At 41.5% G+C, this 15348-nt stretch overlaps 1 protein-coding gene across 8 annotated transcripts in view; it reads right to left on the minus strand.

The window, feature by feature from the left end:
- Positions 1-15348, minus strand: part of FLCN (folliculin) — a 59566-nt gene that overhangs the window by 28369 nt on the left and 15849 nt on the right. For 7 of the 8 annotated variants that reach the window (XM_057535307.1, XM_057535306.1, XM_057535311.1 and 4 more), the window contains one exon: positions 13724-15013. The exons of the other annotated variant lie outside the window; for it this stretch is intronic. In XM_057535307.1, coding sequence (XP_057391290.1) covers positions 14812-15013 — 202 coding nt within the window. In that variant the 3' untranslated portion in view covers positions 13724-14811. Of the gene's footprint in view, positions 1-13723; positions 15014-15348 lie in introns of those variants that run through there. 8 annotated transcript variants of the gene reach the window in all.

The following is a 15348-nucleotide window of genomic DNA, read 5'->3' on the forward strand; positions in this document are numbered from 1 at the left end:
TGTCAGTTTCTTCACGTTGGCAAATGAATTACAGTAACGGAAGATACTAACGGATGAGGGAAACCGGGTGAGGGGTATATGGAACTCTCTGTGCTATCTTTGAAACTTTTTGGTAAATCTAAAATTATTCTGAATTAAAAGTTTATTTAAAACGTTAAACACACACCTTCCATATGGTCCAGCTGTCCCACTCCTAGGTATGACCAAAGAGAAATGAAAGCATATCCCACACAAAGACTTGTACACAAATGTTCAGAGCAGGTTTATTTGTAATAACTCAAATCTAGAAACAACATAAATGTCTGTCAACAGATAAACTTTTGCATATTAATGCAACAGAATAATGTTTAGCAATAAAAGGAAATAAATTATTGATATATACTACAACATAGATGGATTTCAATTATGCTGAGTGAAAAAAGCCAGAAAAAAAGAGTACAGACTTACGATTCTATTTATATAAAATTCTAGGAAATGCAAACTACAGTGACAGAAAGCAGATCTCTGGTTGCCTAGAGGTGAGGGAAGGGCAGGAGGAATTAGAGACATGTGGTAGATAATGTTTATTATCTTGGTGGTGGTGATGGTTTCACGGGCATATTCATATGTAAAACTTGTCAAATTACGTGGCTTAAATAAGTATAATTCCTTATATGTCAATTATACTTCAGTAAAACTTTGTTAATAGAGTTCCTGAGTTTAATTCTGGCTCCCCTACTTCCTAACTGCAGTACCTCAGGCAAGTGGCTTCATCTCTTTGAGCCTCACTTTCTTCATTTGAAATGATAATAAAGAATGAGAAGAGGGTCTTCCTGTGATGGCAGTATAAAGAGGTGCTCAATTCCTCCTTGCAAAGAACAAACATAAATTGGGAATTCCCTGGCAGTCCAGTGGTTAGGACTCCGAGCTCTCAGTGCTGAGGGCCCGGGTTCGATCCCTGGTCAGGGAACTAAAATCCCACAAGCCTCGCAGTGCAGCAAAGAACAAAAAACAAAAGAAACCCATAAAACTGGGGAGAATGCTCAAGAACAACAACTTCAGGGCACTGGAAGTACCGCAAAGGCAGACAACAAAATGAGAAGTGTTAGCTTTTAAAACCTGGTGGCGCTTAGGACAGGAGCCGGAGGAGTCTGTGGCCTTGTGGACTGAGGCGCCCATCCCTTCAAAACCCACCCCTCAGCCTTGGCTGGAAGAAGTAGTAGTCTTACCAATGTGGGATTGGCTGCAAGAACCTACAATTTTGCTGGCCAAAAATGGTGGATTCAGTTGTGAATGAATGATCAAAACATGCAGCCTTACCAGCCCAAGCTTGCAGGCCAAGTTAGGGCAAGCAGCAGGTCAGTCAAAAATGTGACAGACATCCTGGAAGTGAGAAAACCATAAAAGGGCTGAGTTATGTTCTCCACACATCCTTGGCTAACTGGGGAGCAATGTATGAGTGGGAGAGACCCAGGAGAGCATGGGGAAAAGTGAAAGCCAAGGGAGGCTTGAATGCATTCCCCAACCCAGATTGATCAGCAGAGGGTATGAGGCCTACAGGCTCAAAGTATTTGGGTTAAACCAAAATCACTGCTGACTACCACATTAGAAAGACTCAGGGGTGACCCCTACGAATAAATAAAAATAATTTTTAAAAAACGAGCAGACACACCAGTGGCTGCACAGTGCAGGGGAAGAGATGCTGAAGTTTAAGTCCAGGTAAGTTTCCAAAGGACAACGACCTCAGAAAAATGAAGTCCAGAGTTGCTACACTCTATTATCAAAAATGTCCAGTTGTGGGGCTTCCCTGGTGGCGCAGTGGTTGAGAGTCTGCCTGCCAGTGCAGGCGACACGGGTTCGGGCCCTGGTCTGGGAGGATCCCACATGCCGCGGAGCAACTACGCCCGTGAGCCACAACTACTGAGCCTGCGTGCCTGGAGCCTGTGCTCCGCAACAAGAGAGGCCGCGATAGTGAGAGGCCCGCGCACCGCGATGAAGAGTGGCCCCCGCTTGCCGCAACTAGAGAAAGCCCTCGCACAGAAACGAAGACCCAACACAGCCAAAAATAAATAAATAAAATAAAATTATTAAAAAAACCAAAATGTCCAGTTGTCAACCAAAGCTTACTAGACATGCAAAGAAACAGGAGGTTTTTTTCAACAAAAAATACTAACCTTTCCAATCTATTCTAATCTTTATCATTTCCTTCCTTCTGCTAGCTTTGGGTTTAGTTTGTTGTTTTCTAGTTCCTTAAGTTGTAAAGTTAGGTTATTGATCTCAGATCTTTCTTTTTGTTTAATATAAGCATTTGTAGCTGCAAATTTCCCCCTCAGCACTGCTTTCACTGCATCCCATAAATTTTGTTATGTTGTGTTTTCATTTTCATTTGTTCTAATTTCCCTTGTAATTTCTTCTTGATCCATTGGTTGTTTAAAAGTGTATTGTTGGACTTCCCTGGTGGTGCAGTGGTTAAGAACACGCCTGCCAATGCAGGGGACACGGGTTCGAGCCCTGGTCCGGGAAGATCCCACATGCCACGGAGCAACTAAGCCCGTGAGCCATGGCTACTGAGCCTGCGCTCTAGAGCCCGCGAGCCACAACTACTGAGCCCACGTGCTGCAACTACTGAAGCCTGCATGCCCAGAACCCGTGCTCCACAACAAGAGAAGCCACCACAATGAGAAGCCCCCGCCTGCCGCAACTAGAGAAAGCCTGCGCACAGCAACGAAGACTCAACGCAGCCAAAAATAATAAATAAAATAAATTTTTTAAAAAAGTGTATTGTTTACAAAGCAACCAACAAGAGATTAATTTCCAAAATATACAAACAGCTTATGTAGCTCTATGTCAAAAAAACAAACAACCCAATCAAAAAATGGGCAGAAGATCTAAACAGACATTTCTCCAAAGAAGACAGACAGATGGCCAAAAACCACATGAAAAGATGCTCAACATCAGTAATTATCAGAAAAATGCAAAACAAAACTACAATGAGGTACCACCACACCGGTCAGAATGGCCATCATCAAAAGGTCTACAAACAATAAATGCTGGAGAGGGTGTGGAGAAAAGGGAATCCTCCTACACTCCTGGTGGGAATGCAAAATTGGTACAGCCACTATGGAGAACAGTATGGAGGTTCCTTAAAAAACTAAAATGGAATCACCATATAATCCTGCAATCCCACTCCTGGGCATATATCCTGAGAAAACCATAATCTGAAAAGATACATGCACCCCAATGTTCATTGCAGCACTATTTACAATAGCCAGGACATGGAAACAACCTAAACGTCCATCGACAGAGGAATGGATAAAGAAAATGTGGTATATCTACACAATGGAATATTTCTCAGCCATAAAAAATAACGAAATAATGCCATGTGCAACAACATGGATGGACCTAGAGATTATCATACTACTAAAAGTAAGTCAGAAAGTGAAAGACAAATACCATATGATATCACTTATATGTGGAATCTAAAATATGACACAAATGAACGTATCTACAAAACAGAAACAAACTTATGGTTACCAAAGGGGAAACGTGAGGGGAGGGATAAATCAGGAGCTTGGGATGAACACACACACACTACCGTATATAAGATAGGTAACCAACAAGAACCTACTGCATAGCACAGGGAGCTCTACTCAATATTCTGTGATAACCTATATGGGAAAATCTGAAAAAGAATGAATATATTATCCATGTACAAGAATCACTGGGCTGTACACCTGACACTGACACAACATTGTATATCAACTATACTCAAAAAAAAATGTGTTTAATTTACAGTTTTGTAACTTTTCCAGTTTTATGTTATTGATTCCGAACATCATCTTGTGGTCAGAGAAGATACTTTGTATGATATCTATATGTTAAGATCTATTGAGATTTAATTTGTGGTCTATCCTGGAAAATGTCCCAAGTGCACTTGAGAAGACTGTGTATGCTGCTGCTGTTGTGTGGAACGCTCTGTAAATGTCTGTTAGATATAGTTGGTTTATTGTGGTGTTCAGGTGTTTCCTTATTTATCTTCTGTTTTTTTAATCCATTATTGTGAGTGGGGTAGAACTATTATTGTAGAACTATTTCTCCCTTCAATTCTCTCAGTTTCTGTTTCATATACTTTGATGGTTGGTCATTAGTTACATAAGTGTTTATAATTGTTATATCTTCTTGCTGTACTTTATTATACAGAAGCCTTTTGTTAATATATAATGTCCTTTGTCTCTTGTAAACGTTTTTGACTTAAAGCCTATGTTTCTGTATGCCCTATAGCTTTTTGGTTCCTCATTTCTTGCATTCCTGTCTCCTTTTCTTTTTTTTTTTTTTTTTTTTTTTTTTTTGCAGTGAGTTGTTTAGACTCCTTCTTAATTTCCTCTTCTGTATATTCTGTAGCTATTTTCCTTTTGGTTACCATAGGGATTCCATTTAACATCCTAAAGTTATAACATTCTAATTTGAATTTATAGCAGCTTAACTTCAATAACAAAAAGCCTCCTCCTTTACAGCTCTGTCCCATCCTTTTGGTTGTTACATCTTTATACGTCATGTGCCACAAAACATAAACTAATAATTCTTCTAAATGTATTCCTAAACTGTGTAGAAAACACAATTTGGAGTTACAAACCAAAGTTACAGTAACACAAGCTTTCACATTAATATTTTTTTCTTTAAAGGAATGTTTCTTGGTTATAGAAAACAAAAAGTATGGTTACAAACCATTGTTATAGTAATTCTAGTTTTTATAATTGCCCATGTATTTATCTTTATTGAGATCTCTATTTCTCCATAGGGCTTTGAGGTACTATCCAGTGTCCCTTCTTGTCATCCTATAGGACTCCCCTGAGCATTTCTTGCAGGACAGGTCTAATGATAACAAACCTCTCAGCTTTTATCTGGTAATGTCTTGATTTTTCCCTCACTTTTGAAGGACAGATTTGCTGGATAGAGGATTCTCGGTTGACTTTTCTGTTTTAGACTTTTAATATATCAACCCCGTTGTCTTCTGGCCTCCAAAATGCCTGATGAGAATTCTGCAGATATTCTTACTGAGGATTCACTTCTCTCTTGCTGTTTTCAAGATTTGCTCTTTGTCTTTTGGAAGTTTTTTTTTAATTGTCTTTTGAATTTTATTTAATTTTTTTATACAGTAGGTTCTTATTAGTTATCTATTTTTTACATATTAGTGTAGATATGTCAATCTCAATCTCCCAGTTCATCCCACCACCACCAACCCCCCCCACCACCACTTTCCCCCGTTGGTGTCCGTACATTTGTCCTCTACATCTGTGTCTCTATTTCTGCCCTGCAAACCGGTTCATCTGTATCATTTTTCTAGGTTCCACGAATATGCATTAATATACGATATTTGTTCTTCTCTGACTTACTTCACTCTGAATGACCGTCTCTAGATCCATCCACTTCACTCTGAATGACCGTCTCTAGATCCATCCACATCTCTACAAATGAACCAATTTCGTTCCTTTTTACAGCTGAGTAATATTCCATTGTATATATGCACCACATCTTCTTTATCCATTTGTCTGTCGATGGGCATTTAGCTTGCTTCCATGACCTGGCTATTGTAAATAGTGCTGCAGTGAATACTGGGGTGCATGTGTCTTTTTGAATTCTGGTTTTCTCTGGGCATATGCCCAGTAGTGGGATTGCTGGGTCATATGGTAATTCTATTTTTAGTTTTTTAAGGCACCTCCATACTGTTCTCCACAGTGGCTGTATCAATTTACATTCCCACCAACAGTGCAAGAGGGTTCCCTTTTCTCCACACCCTCGCCAGCATTTGTTGTTTGTAGATTTTCTGATGATGCCCATTCTAACTGGTGTGAGGTGATACCTCATTGTAGTTTTGATTTGCATTTCTCTAATAACTAGTGATGTTGAGCAGCTTTTCATGTCCTTCTTGGCCATCTGTATGTCTTCTTTGGAGAAATGTCTATTTAGGTATTCTGCCCATTTTTTGACTGGGTTTTTTTTTAATATTGAGCTGCATGAGCTGTTTATATATTTTGGAGATTAATCTTTTGTCCGTTGATTCGTTTGCAAATATTTTCTCCCATTCTGAGGGTTGCCTTTTCGTCTTGATTGTAGTTTCCTTTGCTTTGCAAAAGCTTTTAAGTTTCATTAGGTCCCATTTGTTTATTTTTGCTTTTATTTCCATTACTCTAGGAGGTGGATCAAAAAAGATCTTGCTGTGTTTTATGTCAAAGAGTGTTCTTCCTATGTTTTCCTCTAAGAGTTTTATAGTGTCCAATCTTAAATTTAGGTCTCTAATCCATTTTGAGTTTATTTTTGTGTATGGTGTTAGGGAGTGTTCTAATTTCATTCTTTTACATGTAGCTCTCCAGTTTTCCCAGCACCACTGATTGAAGAGGCTGTCTTTTCTCCACTGTATATCCTTGCCTCCTTTGTCATAGATTAGTTGACCATAGGTGCGTGGGTTTATCTATAGGCTTTCTATCCTGTTCCATTGATCTATATTTGTTTCTGTGCCAGCACCATACTGTCTTTATTACTGTAGCTTTGTAGTATAGTCTGAAGTCAGGGAGTCTGATTCCTCCAGCTCCATTTTTTCCCCTCAAGACTGCTTTGGCTATTCGGGGTCTTTTGTGTCTCCATACAAATTTTAAGACTTTTTGTTCTAGTTCTGTAAAAAAGTGCCACTGGTAATTTGATAGGGATTGCACTGAATCTGTAGATTGCTTTGGGTAGTATACTCATTTTCACAATATTGATTCAATCCAAGAATATGGTATATCTCTCCATCTGTTTGTGTCATCTTTGATTTCTTTCATCAGTGTCTTATAGTTTTCTGCATACAGGTCTTTTGTCTCCTTAGGTAGGTTTATTCCTAGGTATTTTATTCTGTTTGTTGCAATGGTGAATGGGATTGTTTCCTTAATTTCTCTTTCTGATCTTTCGTTGTTAGTATATAGTAATGCAAGATATTTCTGTGCATTAATTTTGTAGACTGTAACTTCACCAGATTCATTGATTGGCTCTAGTAGTTTTCTGGTGGCATTTTTAGGATTCTCTATGTATAGTATCATGTCATCTGCAAACAGTGACAGTTTTACTTCTTTTCCAATTTGTATTTCTTTTTCTTCTCTGATTGCTGTGGCTAGGACTTCCAAAACTATGTTGAATAATAGTGGCGAGAGTGGACATCCTTGTCTTGTTCCTGATCTTAGAGGAAATGCTTTCAGTTTTTCACCACTGAGAATGATGTTTGCTGTGGGTTTGTCGTATATGGCCTTTATTATGTTGAGGTACGTCCCCTCTATGCCCACTTTCTGGAGAGTTTTTATCATAAATGGGTGTTGAATTTTGTCAAAAGCTTTCTCTGCATCTATTGAGATGATCATATGGTTTTTATTCTTCAATTTGTTAATATGGTGTATCACACTGATTGATTTGCGTACACTGAAGAATCCTTGCATCCCTGGGATAAACCCCACTTGATCATAGTGTATGTTCCTTTTAATGTGTTGTTGGATTCTGTTTGCCAGTATTTTGTTGAGGATTTCTGCATCTATATTCATCTGTGATATTGGTCTGTAATTTTCTTTTTTTGTAGTATCTTTGCCTGGTTTTGGTATCAGGGTGATGGTGGCCTCATAGAATGAGTTTGGGAGTGTTCCTTCCTCTGCAATTTTTTGGAAGAGTTTGAGAAGGATGGGTGTTAGCTCTTCTCTAAATGTTTGATAGAATTCACCTGTGAAGCCTTCTGGTCCTGGACTTTTGTTTGTTGGAAGATTTTTTTTTTTTTTAATTTATTGGCTGTGTTGGGTCTTCGTTTCTGTGCGAGGGCTTTCTCTAGTTGCGGCAAGCAGGGGCCACTCTTCATCGCGGTGCGCGGGCCTCTCACTATCGCGGTCTCTCTTGTTGCGGAGCACAGGCTCCAAACACGCAGGCTCAGTAGTTGTGGCTCACGGGCTTAGTTGCTCCGCGGCATGTGGGATCTTCCCAGACCACAGCTCGAACCCATGTCCCCTGCATCGGCAGGCAGATTCTCAAACCACTGTGCCACCAGGGAAGACCCTGTTGGAAGATTTTTAATCACAGATTCAATTTCATTCTCAAAGAACCAGCTTTTAGTTTTACTGATCTTTGCTATTGTTTTCCTTGTTTCTATTTCATTTATTTCTGCTCTGATCTTTATGATTTCTTTCCGTCTACTAACTTTGGGTTTTGTTTGTTCTTCTTTCTCTAGTTTCTTTAGGTGTACGGTTAGATTGTTTGAGATTTTTCTTGTTTCTTGAGGTAGGCTTGTATTGCTATAAACTTCCCTCTTAGAACAGCTTTTGCTGCATCCCATAGGTTTTCGATCATCGTGTTTTCATTGTAATTTGTCTCTAGGTATTTTCTGATTTCTTCTTTGATTTCTTCAGTGATCTCTTGGTTATTTAGTAATGTATTGTTTAGCCTCCATGTGTTTTGTGTTTTTTATGGTTTTTTTCCCCTGTAATTTTTTTAAATTAATTAATTTATTTATTTTTGGCTGCATTGGGTCTTTGTTGCTGCACGTGGGCTTTCTCTAGTTGTGGGGAGCGGGGGCTACTCTTTGCTGTGGTGCGCAGGCTTCTCATTGCAGTGGCTTCCCTTGTTGTGGAGCACAGGCTCTAGGCATACGGGCTTCAGTAGTTGTGGCACGCGGGCTCAGCAGGTGTGGCTTGCGGGCTCTAGAGTAAAAGCTCAGCAGTTGTGGTGCACAGGCTTAGTTGCTCTGCGGCATGTGGGATCTTCCCAGACCACGGCTCAAACCGGTGTCCCCTGCATTGGCAGGCGGATTCTTAACCACTGCACCACCAGGGAAGCCCCCTGTAATTGATTTCTAATCTCATAGTGTTGTGGTCGGAAAAGATGCTTGATATGATTTCAATTTTCTTAAATTTACTGAGGCTTGATTTGTGACCCAAGATGTGATCTGTCCTGGAGAATGTTCCATGTACACATGAGAAGAAAGTGTAAACTGCTCTTTTTGGATGGAATGTCCTATAAATATCAAGTAAATCTATCTGGTCTATTGGTCATTTAAAGCTTGTGTTTCCTTATTAATTTTCTGTCTGGATGATCTGTCCATTGGTGTAAGTGAGGTGTTAAAGTCCCCCACTATTATTGTGTTACTGTCGATTTCCTCTTTTATAGCTGTTAGCAGTTGCCTTATGTATTGAGGTGCTCCTATGTTGGGTGCATTCATATTTATAATTGTTATATCTTCTTCTTGGATTGATCCCTTGATCATTATGTAGTGTCTTTCCTTGTCTCTTGTAACATTCTTTCTTTATTTTTTTTTTAATTTTTTATTTTTTTAATGCTATTTTTGTCTGCTTACATTCTTTTTATTTATGTATGTATGTATGTATGGCTGTGTTGGGTCCTCGTTTCTGCGCGAGGGCTTTCTCTAGTTGTGGCAAGCGGGGGCCACTCTCCATCACGGTGCGTAGGCCTCTATCGCGGCCTCTCGTTGCCTAGCACAGGCTCCAGACGCGCAGGCTCAGTAATTGTGGCTCACGGGCCGAGTTGCTCCGCGGCATGTGGGATCCTCCCAGACCAGGGCTCGAACCCGCGTCCCCTGCATTGGCAGGCAGACTCTCAACCACTGCGCCACCAGGGAAGCCCCATTCTTTATTTTAAAGTGTATTTTTTCTGATGTGAGTGCTGCTACACAGCTTTCTTTTGATTTCCATTTGCATGGAATATCTTTTTCCATCCCCTCACTTTCAGTCTGTATGTGTCCCTAGGTCTGAAGTGGGTCTCTTGTAGACAGCATATATATGGGTCTTGTTTTTGTATCCATTCAGTGAGCCTCTGTCTTTTGATTGGAGCATTTAATCCATTCACGTTTAAGGTAATTACTGATATGTATGTTCCTATTACCATTTTCTTAATTGTTATGGGTTTGTTTTTGTAGGTCCTTTTCTTCTCTTGCGTTTCCCACTTAGAGAAGTTCCTTTAGCATTTGTTGTAGAGGTGGTTTGGTGGTGCTGAATTCTCTTAGCTTTTGCTTGTCTGTAAAGCTTTTGATTTCTCCATCGAATCTGAATGAGAGCCCTGCCGGGTAGAGTAATCTTGGTTGTAGGTTCTTCCCTTTCATCACTTTAAATATATCATGCCACTCCCCTCTGGCTTGTAGAGTTTCTGCTGAGAAATCAGCTGTTAACCTTATGGGAGTTCCCTTATATGTTATTTGTCATTTTGTCCCTTGTTGCTTTCAATAATTTTTCTTTGTCTTTAATTTTTGTCAGTTTGATTACTATGTGTCTCAGCGTGTTTCTCCTTGGGTTTATCCTGCCTGGGACTCTGCGCTTCCTGGACTTGGGTAGCTGTTTCCTTTCCCATGTTAGGGAAGTTTTCGACTATAATCTCCTCAAATATTTTCTCAGGTCCTTTCTCTCTCTCTTCTCCTTCTGGGACCCCTATAATGCGAATGTTGTTGCGTTTAATATTGTCCCAGAGGTCTCTTAGGCTGTCTTCATTTCTTTCCATTCTTTTTCTTTATTCTGTTCCATGGCAGTGAATTCCATCATTGTGTCTTCCAGGTCACTTATCTGCTCCTCTGCCTTAGTTATTCTGCTATTGATTCCTTCTAGTGTATTTTTCATTTCAGTTATTGTATTGTTCATCTGTTTGTTTTTTAATTCTTCTAGGTCTTTGTTAAAGATTTCTTGCATCTTCTCGATCTTTGCCTCCATTCTTTTTCCAAGGTCCTGGATCATCTTCACTATTATTATTCTGAATTCTTTTTCTGGAAGGTTGCCTATCTCTTCACTTAGTTGTTTTTCTAGTGTTTTATCTTGTTCCTTCATCTCGTACCAAGTCCTCTGCCTTTTCATTTTGTCTTTCTGTGAATGTGGTTTTCCTTCCACAGGCTGCAGAATTGTAGTTCTTGCTTCTGCTGTCTGCCCTCTGTCTTTTCAAAGTTTGACTGCATGTCTTGTGATCTTTTGGAGTTCATCTTTTTTTTTTTTTAATTAATTTATTATTATTTTTTGGGGGCTGTGTTGGGTCTTCGTTTCTGTGCGAGGGCTTTCTCTAGTTGTGGCAAGCGGGGGCCACTCTTCATTGCGGTGCGCGGGCCTCTCACTGTCGCGGCCTCTCTTGTTGCGGAGCACAGGCTCCAGACGCGCAGGCTCAGTAGTTGTGGCTCACGGGTCTAGTTGCTCAGCAGCATGTGGGATCCTCCCGGACCAGGGCGCGAACCTGTGTCCCCTGCATTGGCAGGCAGATTCTCAACCACTGCGCCACCAGGGAAGCCCTGGAGTTCATCTTACTTGGAATTTGTTTAGCTTCTTGTACAGGCCATTCTTCATTTTATTGTGCTTTGCAGATACTGTGTTGCTTTTTTTTTTACAGACTGAAGGTGTGTGGCAACCCTGCATCAAGCAAGTCTACTGGCGCCATCATTCCAACAGCATTTGCTCACTTCATGTCTCTGTCACATTTTGGTGTTTCTTGCAATATTTCAAACTTTTTCATTATTGTCATATTTGAATTGGTGATCTGTGATCAGTGATATTTGATGTTACCACTACAGCTCAGTGAAGGCTCGATGACGGTTAGGATTTTTTTGACAGTATTTTTAAATTAAAGTATGTACTGTTTTTTTAGCCAATGCTATTGCACACTTAATAGACCACAGTATAGGGACTTCCCTGGTGGCGCAGTGGTTGAGAATCCGCCTGCCACTGCAGGGGACACGGGTTCGAGCCCTGGTCCGGGACAATCCCACATGCTGTGGAGCAACTAAGTCCGTGCGCCACAACTACTGAGCCTGTGCTCTAGAGCCCGCGAGCCACAGCTGCTGAGCCCACGTGCCACAAATGCTGAGGCCTGCGCGCCTGGAGCCCATGCTCCACAAGTGAAGCCACCGCAAGGAGAGGCCCGCGCACCACAATGAAGAGTAGCCCCCAGCTCCCTGCAACTAGAGAAAGCCCGCGCACAGCAACAAAGACTCAACGCAGCCAAAAAAGAAATAACAAAATTAATTTATTTTTTTAAAAAAACCACAGTATAGTGTGAACGTAACTTCCACATGCAACGGGAAACCAAAAATTTGTGTGGGCTCACTTAATTGCAATATTTGCTTTATTGCAGTGGTCTGGAACCAAACTCATAATCTCTAAGGTATGCCTATATGTTTATATTCATGTGTCTCACGAAATTTGGAAAAATTTCAGCCATTATTATTATTATTTTTTTTTGTATTGGTTTTTTTTTTTTTTTAAATATTTATTTATTTATTTATTTATCTTTGGCTGTGTTGGGTCTTCGGTTCGTGCGAGGGCTTTCTCCAGTTGCGGCAAGCGGGGGCCACTCTTCATCGCGGTGCGGGGACCGCTCTTCATCGCGGTGCGCGGGCCTTTCTCTATCGCGGCCCCTCCCGTTGCGGGGCACAGGCTCCAGACGCGCAGGCTCAGCAATTGTGGCTCACGGGCCCAGCCGCTCCGCGGCATGTGGGATCTTCCCAGACCAGGGCTCGAACCCGTGTCCCCTGCATTAGCAGGCAGACTCTCAACCACTGCGCCACCAGGGAAGCCCTCAGCCATTATTTATTCACATATTCTGCCTTTCTTCTTCTCAGGCTCCCACGATGCATATGTTGGTCCTTTCAGTGGTGTCCCGTGGATCTCTTAGGCTCTGTTCCTTAGCCTCAATAATTTCCACTGTCCTATCTTTAAGTTCACTGATTCATTCTTCTGCCTGCTCAAATTGTCTTTAAAGCCTTCTAGTCAATTTTTCACTTCAGTTACTGCAGTTTTCGGCTCCAGAATATTTTTTGATTCTTTTTTTGGTTTTGTCTTTGAAATTTCTATTTTGTTCACACATCATTTTCTTGACTTTCTCCACATCTTCCTTTAGTTCTCTGAGCATCTTTAACAGTTGTTTTAAAGTCTTTGGCTAATATGTCTGCCACTAAGTCTTTTTCATGGACAGATTCTGAATTCTTTTTTTCCTTTCAACAGACCTTCCTGTTTCTTTGTATGCCTTGTGATTTTGTTGTTGTTGTTTTTGCTGAACATTGGGCATTTAAATCTAATAATGGCATAACTCTGGAAATCAGATTCTCTCCCTTCCCCAGGGTTTACTGGTTTTTTTTTTTTTTAACATCTTTATTGAGGTTTGTTATTTTTTACTGTTGTAGGCTCTTTGCCAGGGATCAGCTGGAGGTGTAAACTTCAGTTTTTCTCAGGTCTTTCCTGAGCCCTTCCCTGGATGTGCACAGTCACTGTTAAATTTTCTCATACATGCAATTGTTTTTGAGTGCCCTACTCTTTAATGTCTGGCTCCTGAGAGGTGGAAGGCAAAAATGAAGCAGGGAGAGGCTGCCACCCAGAGGGGAAGGCGCAGCGACAGTGGCTGCCCCCTCTTCGTGTGCACTCTAATCAGAAGCAGCCAGCAGCAATCAGGCACACAGCCCTGATGTTCAGAGGACAGGATCCTTTTTACCCACCCTCGTTCCTGCAAGCTGCTCCAAGAACACGGTGTACGGCCCTGCCATGTGGCTGGGGGTGGGAGATAGGAAGCTGCAACTGTACTACGAGCTAAAACTGACTGAAAATTAACCACAGTTTACTAAGTCTTCCCCTGGAAATTGTAAGCCTTCAGTAAAGTACAGAGTTCCAAAATAGTTATATCACTGGTGTTACTTTAACCATATTATTTTCTATGACTGATCCCAAGAAAATCTGAGGTATCAAACCAATAAAACCATGTAGTCAACAGTTTATAAAAATATATCTTTATTATTTCAATGTTCTTGCATGATACAGATACCTAGTCATATAAACATGGTCTTCCTGTTAAATATAAATTAAACACAAAAAACTATAAACAAATCAGCAAAATTACTGGAAAATCCTTCCAAACCATGAATCCTTATTAAAAATGTACACAGGGACGATGAACCTGTCTTAAACTACCATACTCTGAAACTTAACTGCAGCCAAATGTAAACGTTTAAAGAAGCAACAGAGGGCAAAGTGATACGGAATAAAACTATGATGGGTTTCTCAACTCCACATACAGTGAGCCAGGCCAGTCAAACGACTCCATCTGACATTTCAGCAAAGTATCCTCTTTGTGTAAAAAAGATCAGGGTTTGTCCTCAAGCTACAGGGTAATTTCAAAGCAACCACAGAAGAACATGGCCAGAAGACTTGGTCGTCAGATAACTTCAGAATGCGAATTCCAGATGATTCAAAGATGAGGAAAACATCCACTCCACCCCAAAAGGCATTCCCAGAGCCCTAACTCAAAACCAGATTACTAACAATAACTACGGATCAGAACACAACCTGAAAATTCACAAAACTCACATATGCATGCACTACCTGGAAAACCCTTGCTGAACTTCAGAATAGAAAGGTTCAACCTCAAGAGAGGGTATGACATTGCGGCTAAGATACCCAAGGTGGAGCTGGCCTGACATGTTTCCCTGTAAATTTTGAGAACAGCATCCATGAGATGCACAAGATACACACCTTCCTCACGTTCTTCTCTCCCAAGGGTGCGCGAATGCACGGGACTAACTGTCACAAGTCTCCCACTGCCCTCTTCAGGGCTGGAGCAATTCAAATAGCTTGTGGGATGGTGCCAAGAACAACACCAGGCCCACATCCCACACAGAGGGCAAAGTTCAGCCCCAACATTTTCCATTCCTTACTAGGAAACAGCTTCATGCCAGCAGTTTGGAAACGGGAGGACAGCCTGAGAATGCCATCAGAGACCTGTGTCTGAGCTCCACGGCAAGGAGGGACGTCACCACATCCCAGGAGGCCTACCCAGACACAGAGCCCCAGGACGGGGTCAACTGCGAGGTTCTGAGGCCATGGGGCTGCGGACCGTGGACATGAGGTGTGACTTGTAGGTCTTGCTCAGGCCTGTCATCCAAAACTTGAGCAGCTTGACATTGTCCTCCTCAGACGCTCCGAGGATACTCAGGAGCTTCTGTGTGTCCTCTTTGGGCCGACTATCCACCTTGGTGAATTTAAAGAGGACCTTCACTTTGCTGTAGAAAACCAAAACCAAACACTCAGCGACCGCAGAACCGTCAGCAGAGTTCTGGTCCTGGGGCCTAAACGGCTTCAAGACCAGCAACGGCTCGACAGGCAGAGCGGGAATTGAAACAGGAGAGACAGCACAGCAGAGTGGCAGCTCGCGCCTGCAGCCAGGGTCTCCCACTTCCCCACCGGTGCTAACGCCGGTGCAGCCAAACAGGGAGATCAAAAAGACAAATGTTCCTCCCATTCATAAAAGGGACAGGTGGCTCCTAAGCTCCACTGTACTCTCTGAAATCAGAACAATGTTTGACTAACTAAATTTGACAGAAAATTACTAAGAAGG

Source organism: Balaenoptera acutorostrata, chromosome 20 (assembly GCF_949987535.1).
Source record: "Balaenoptera acutorostrata chromosome 20, mBalAcu1.1, whole genome shotgun sequence".
NCBI lineage: Eukaryota > Metazoa > Chordata > Mammalia > Artiodactyla > Balaenopteridae > Balaenoptera > Balaenoptera acutorostrata.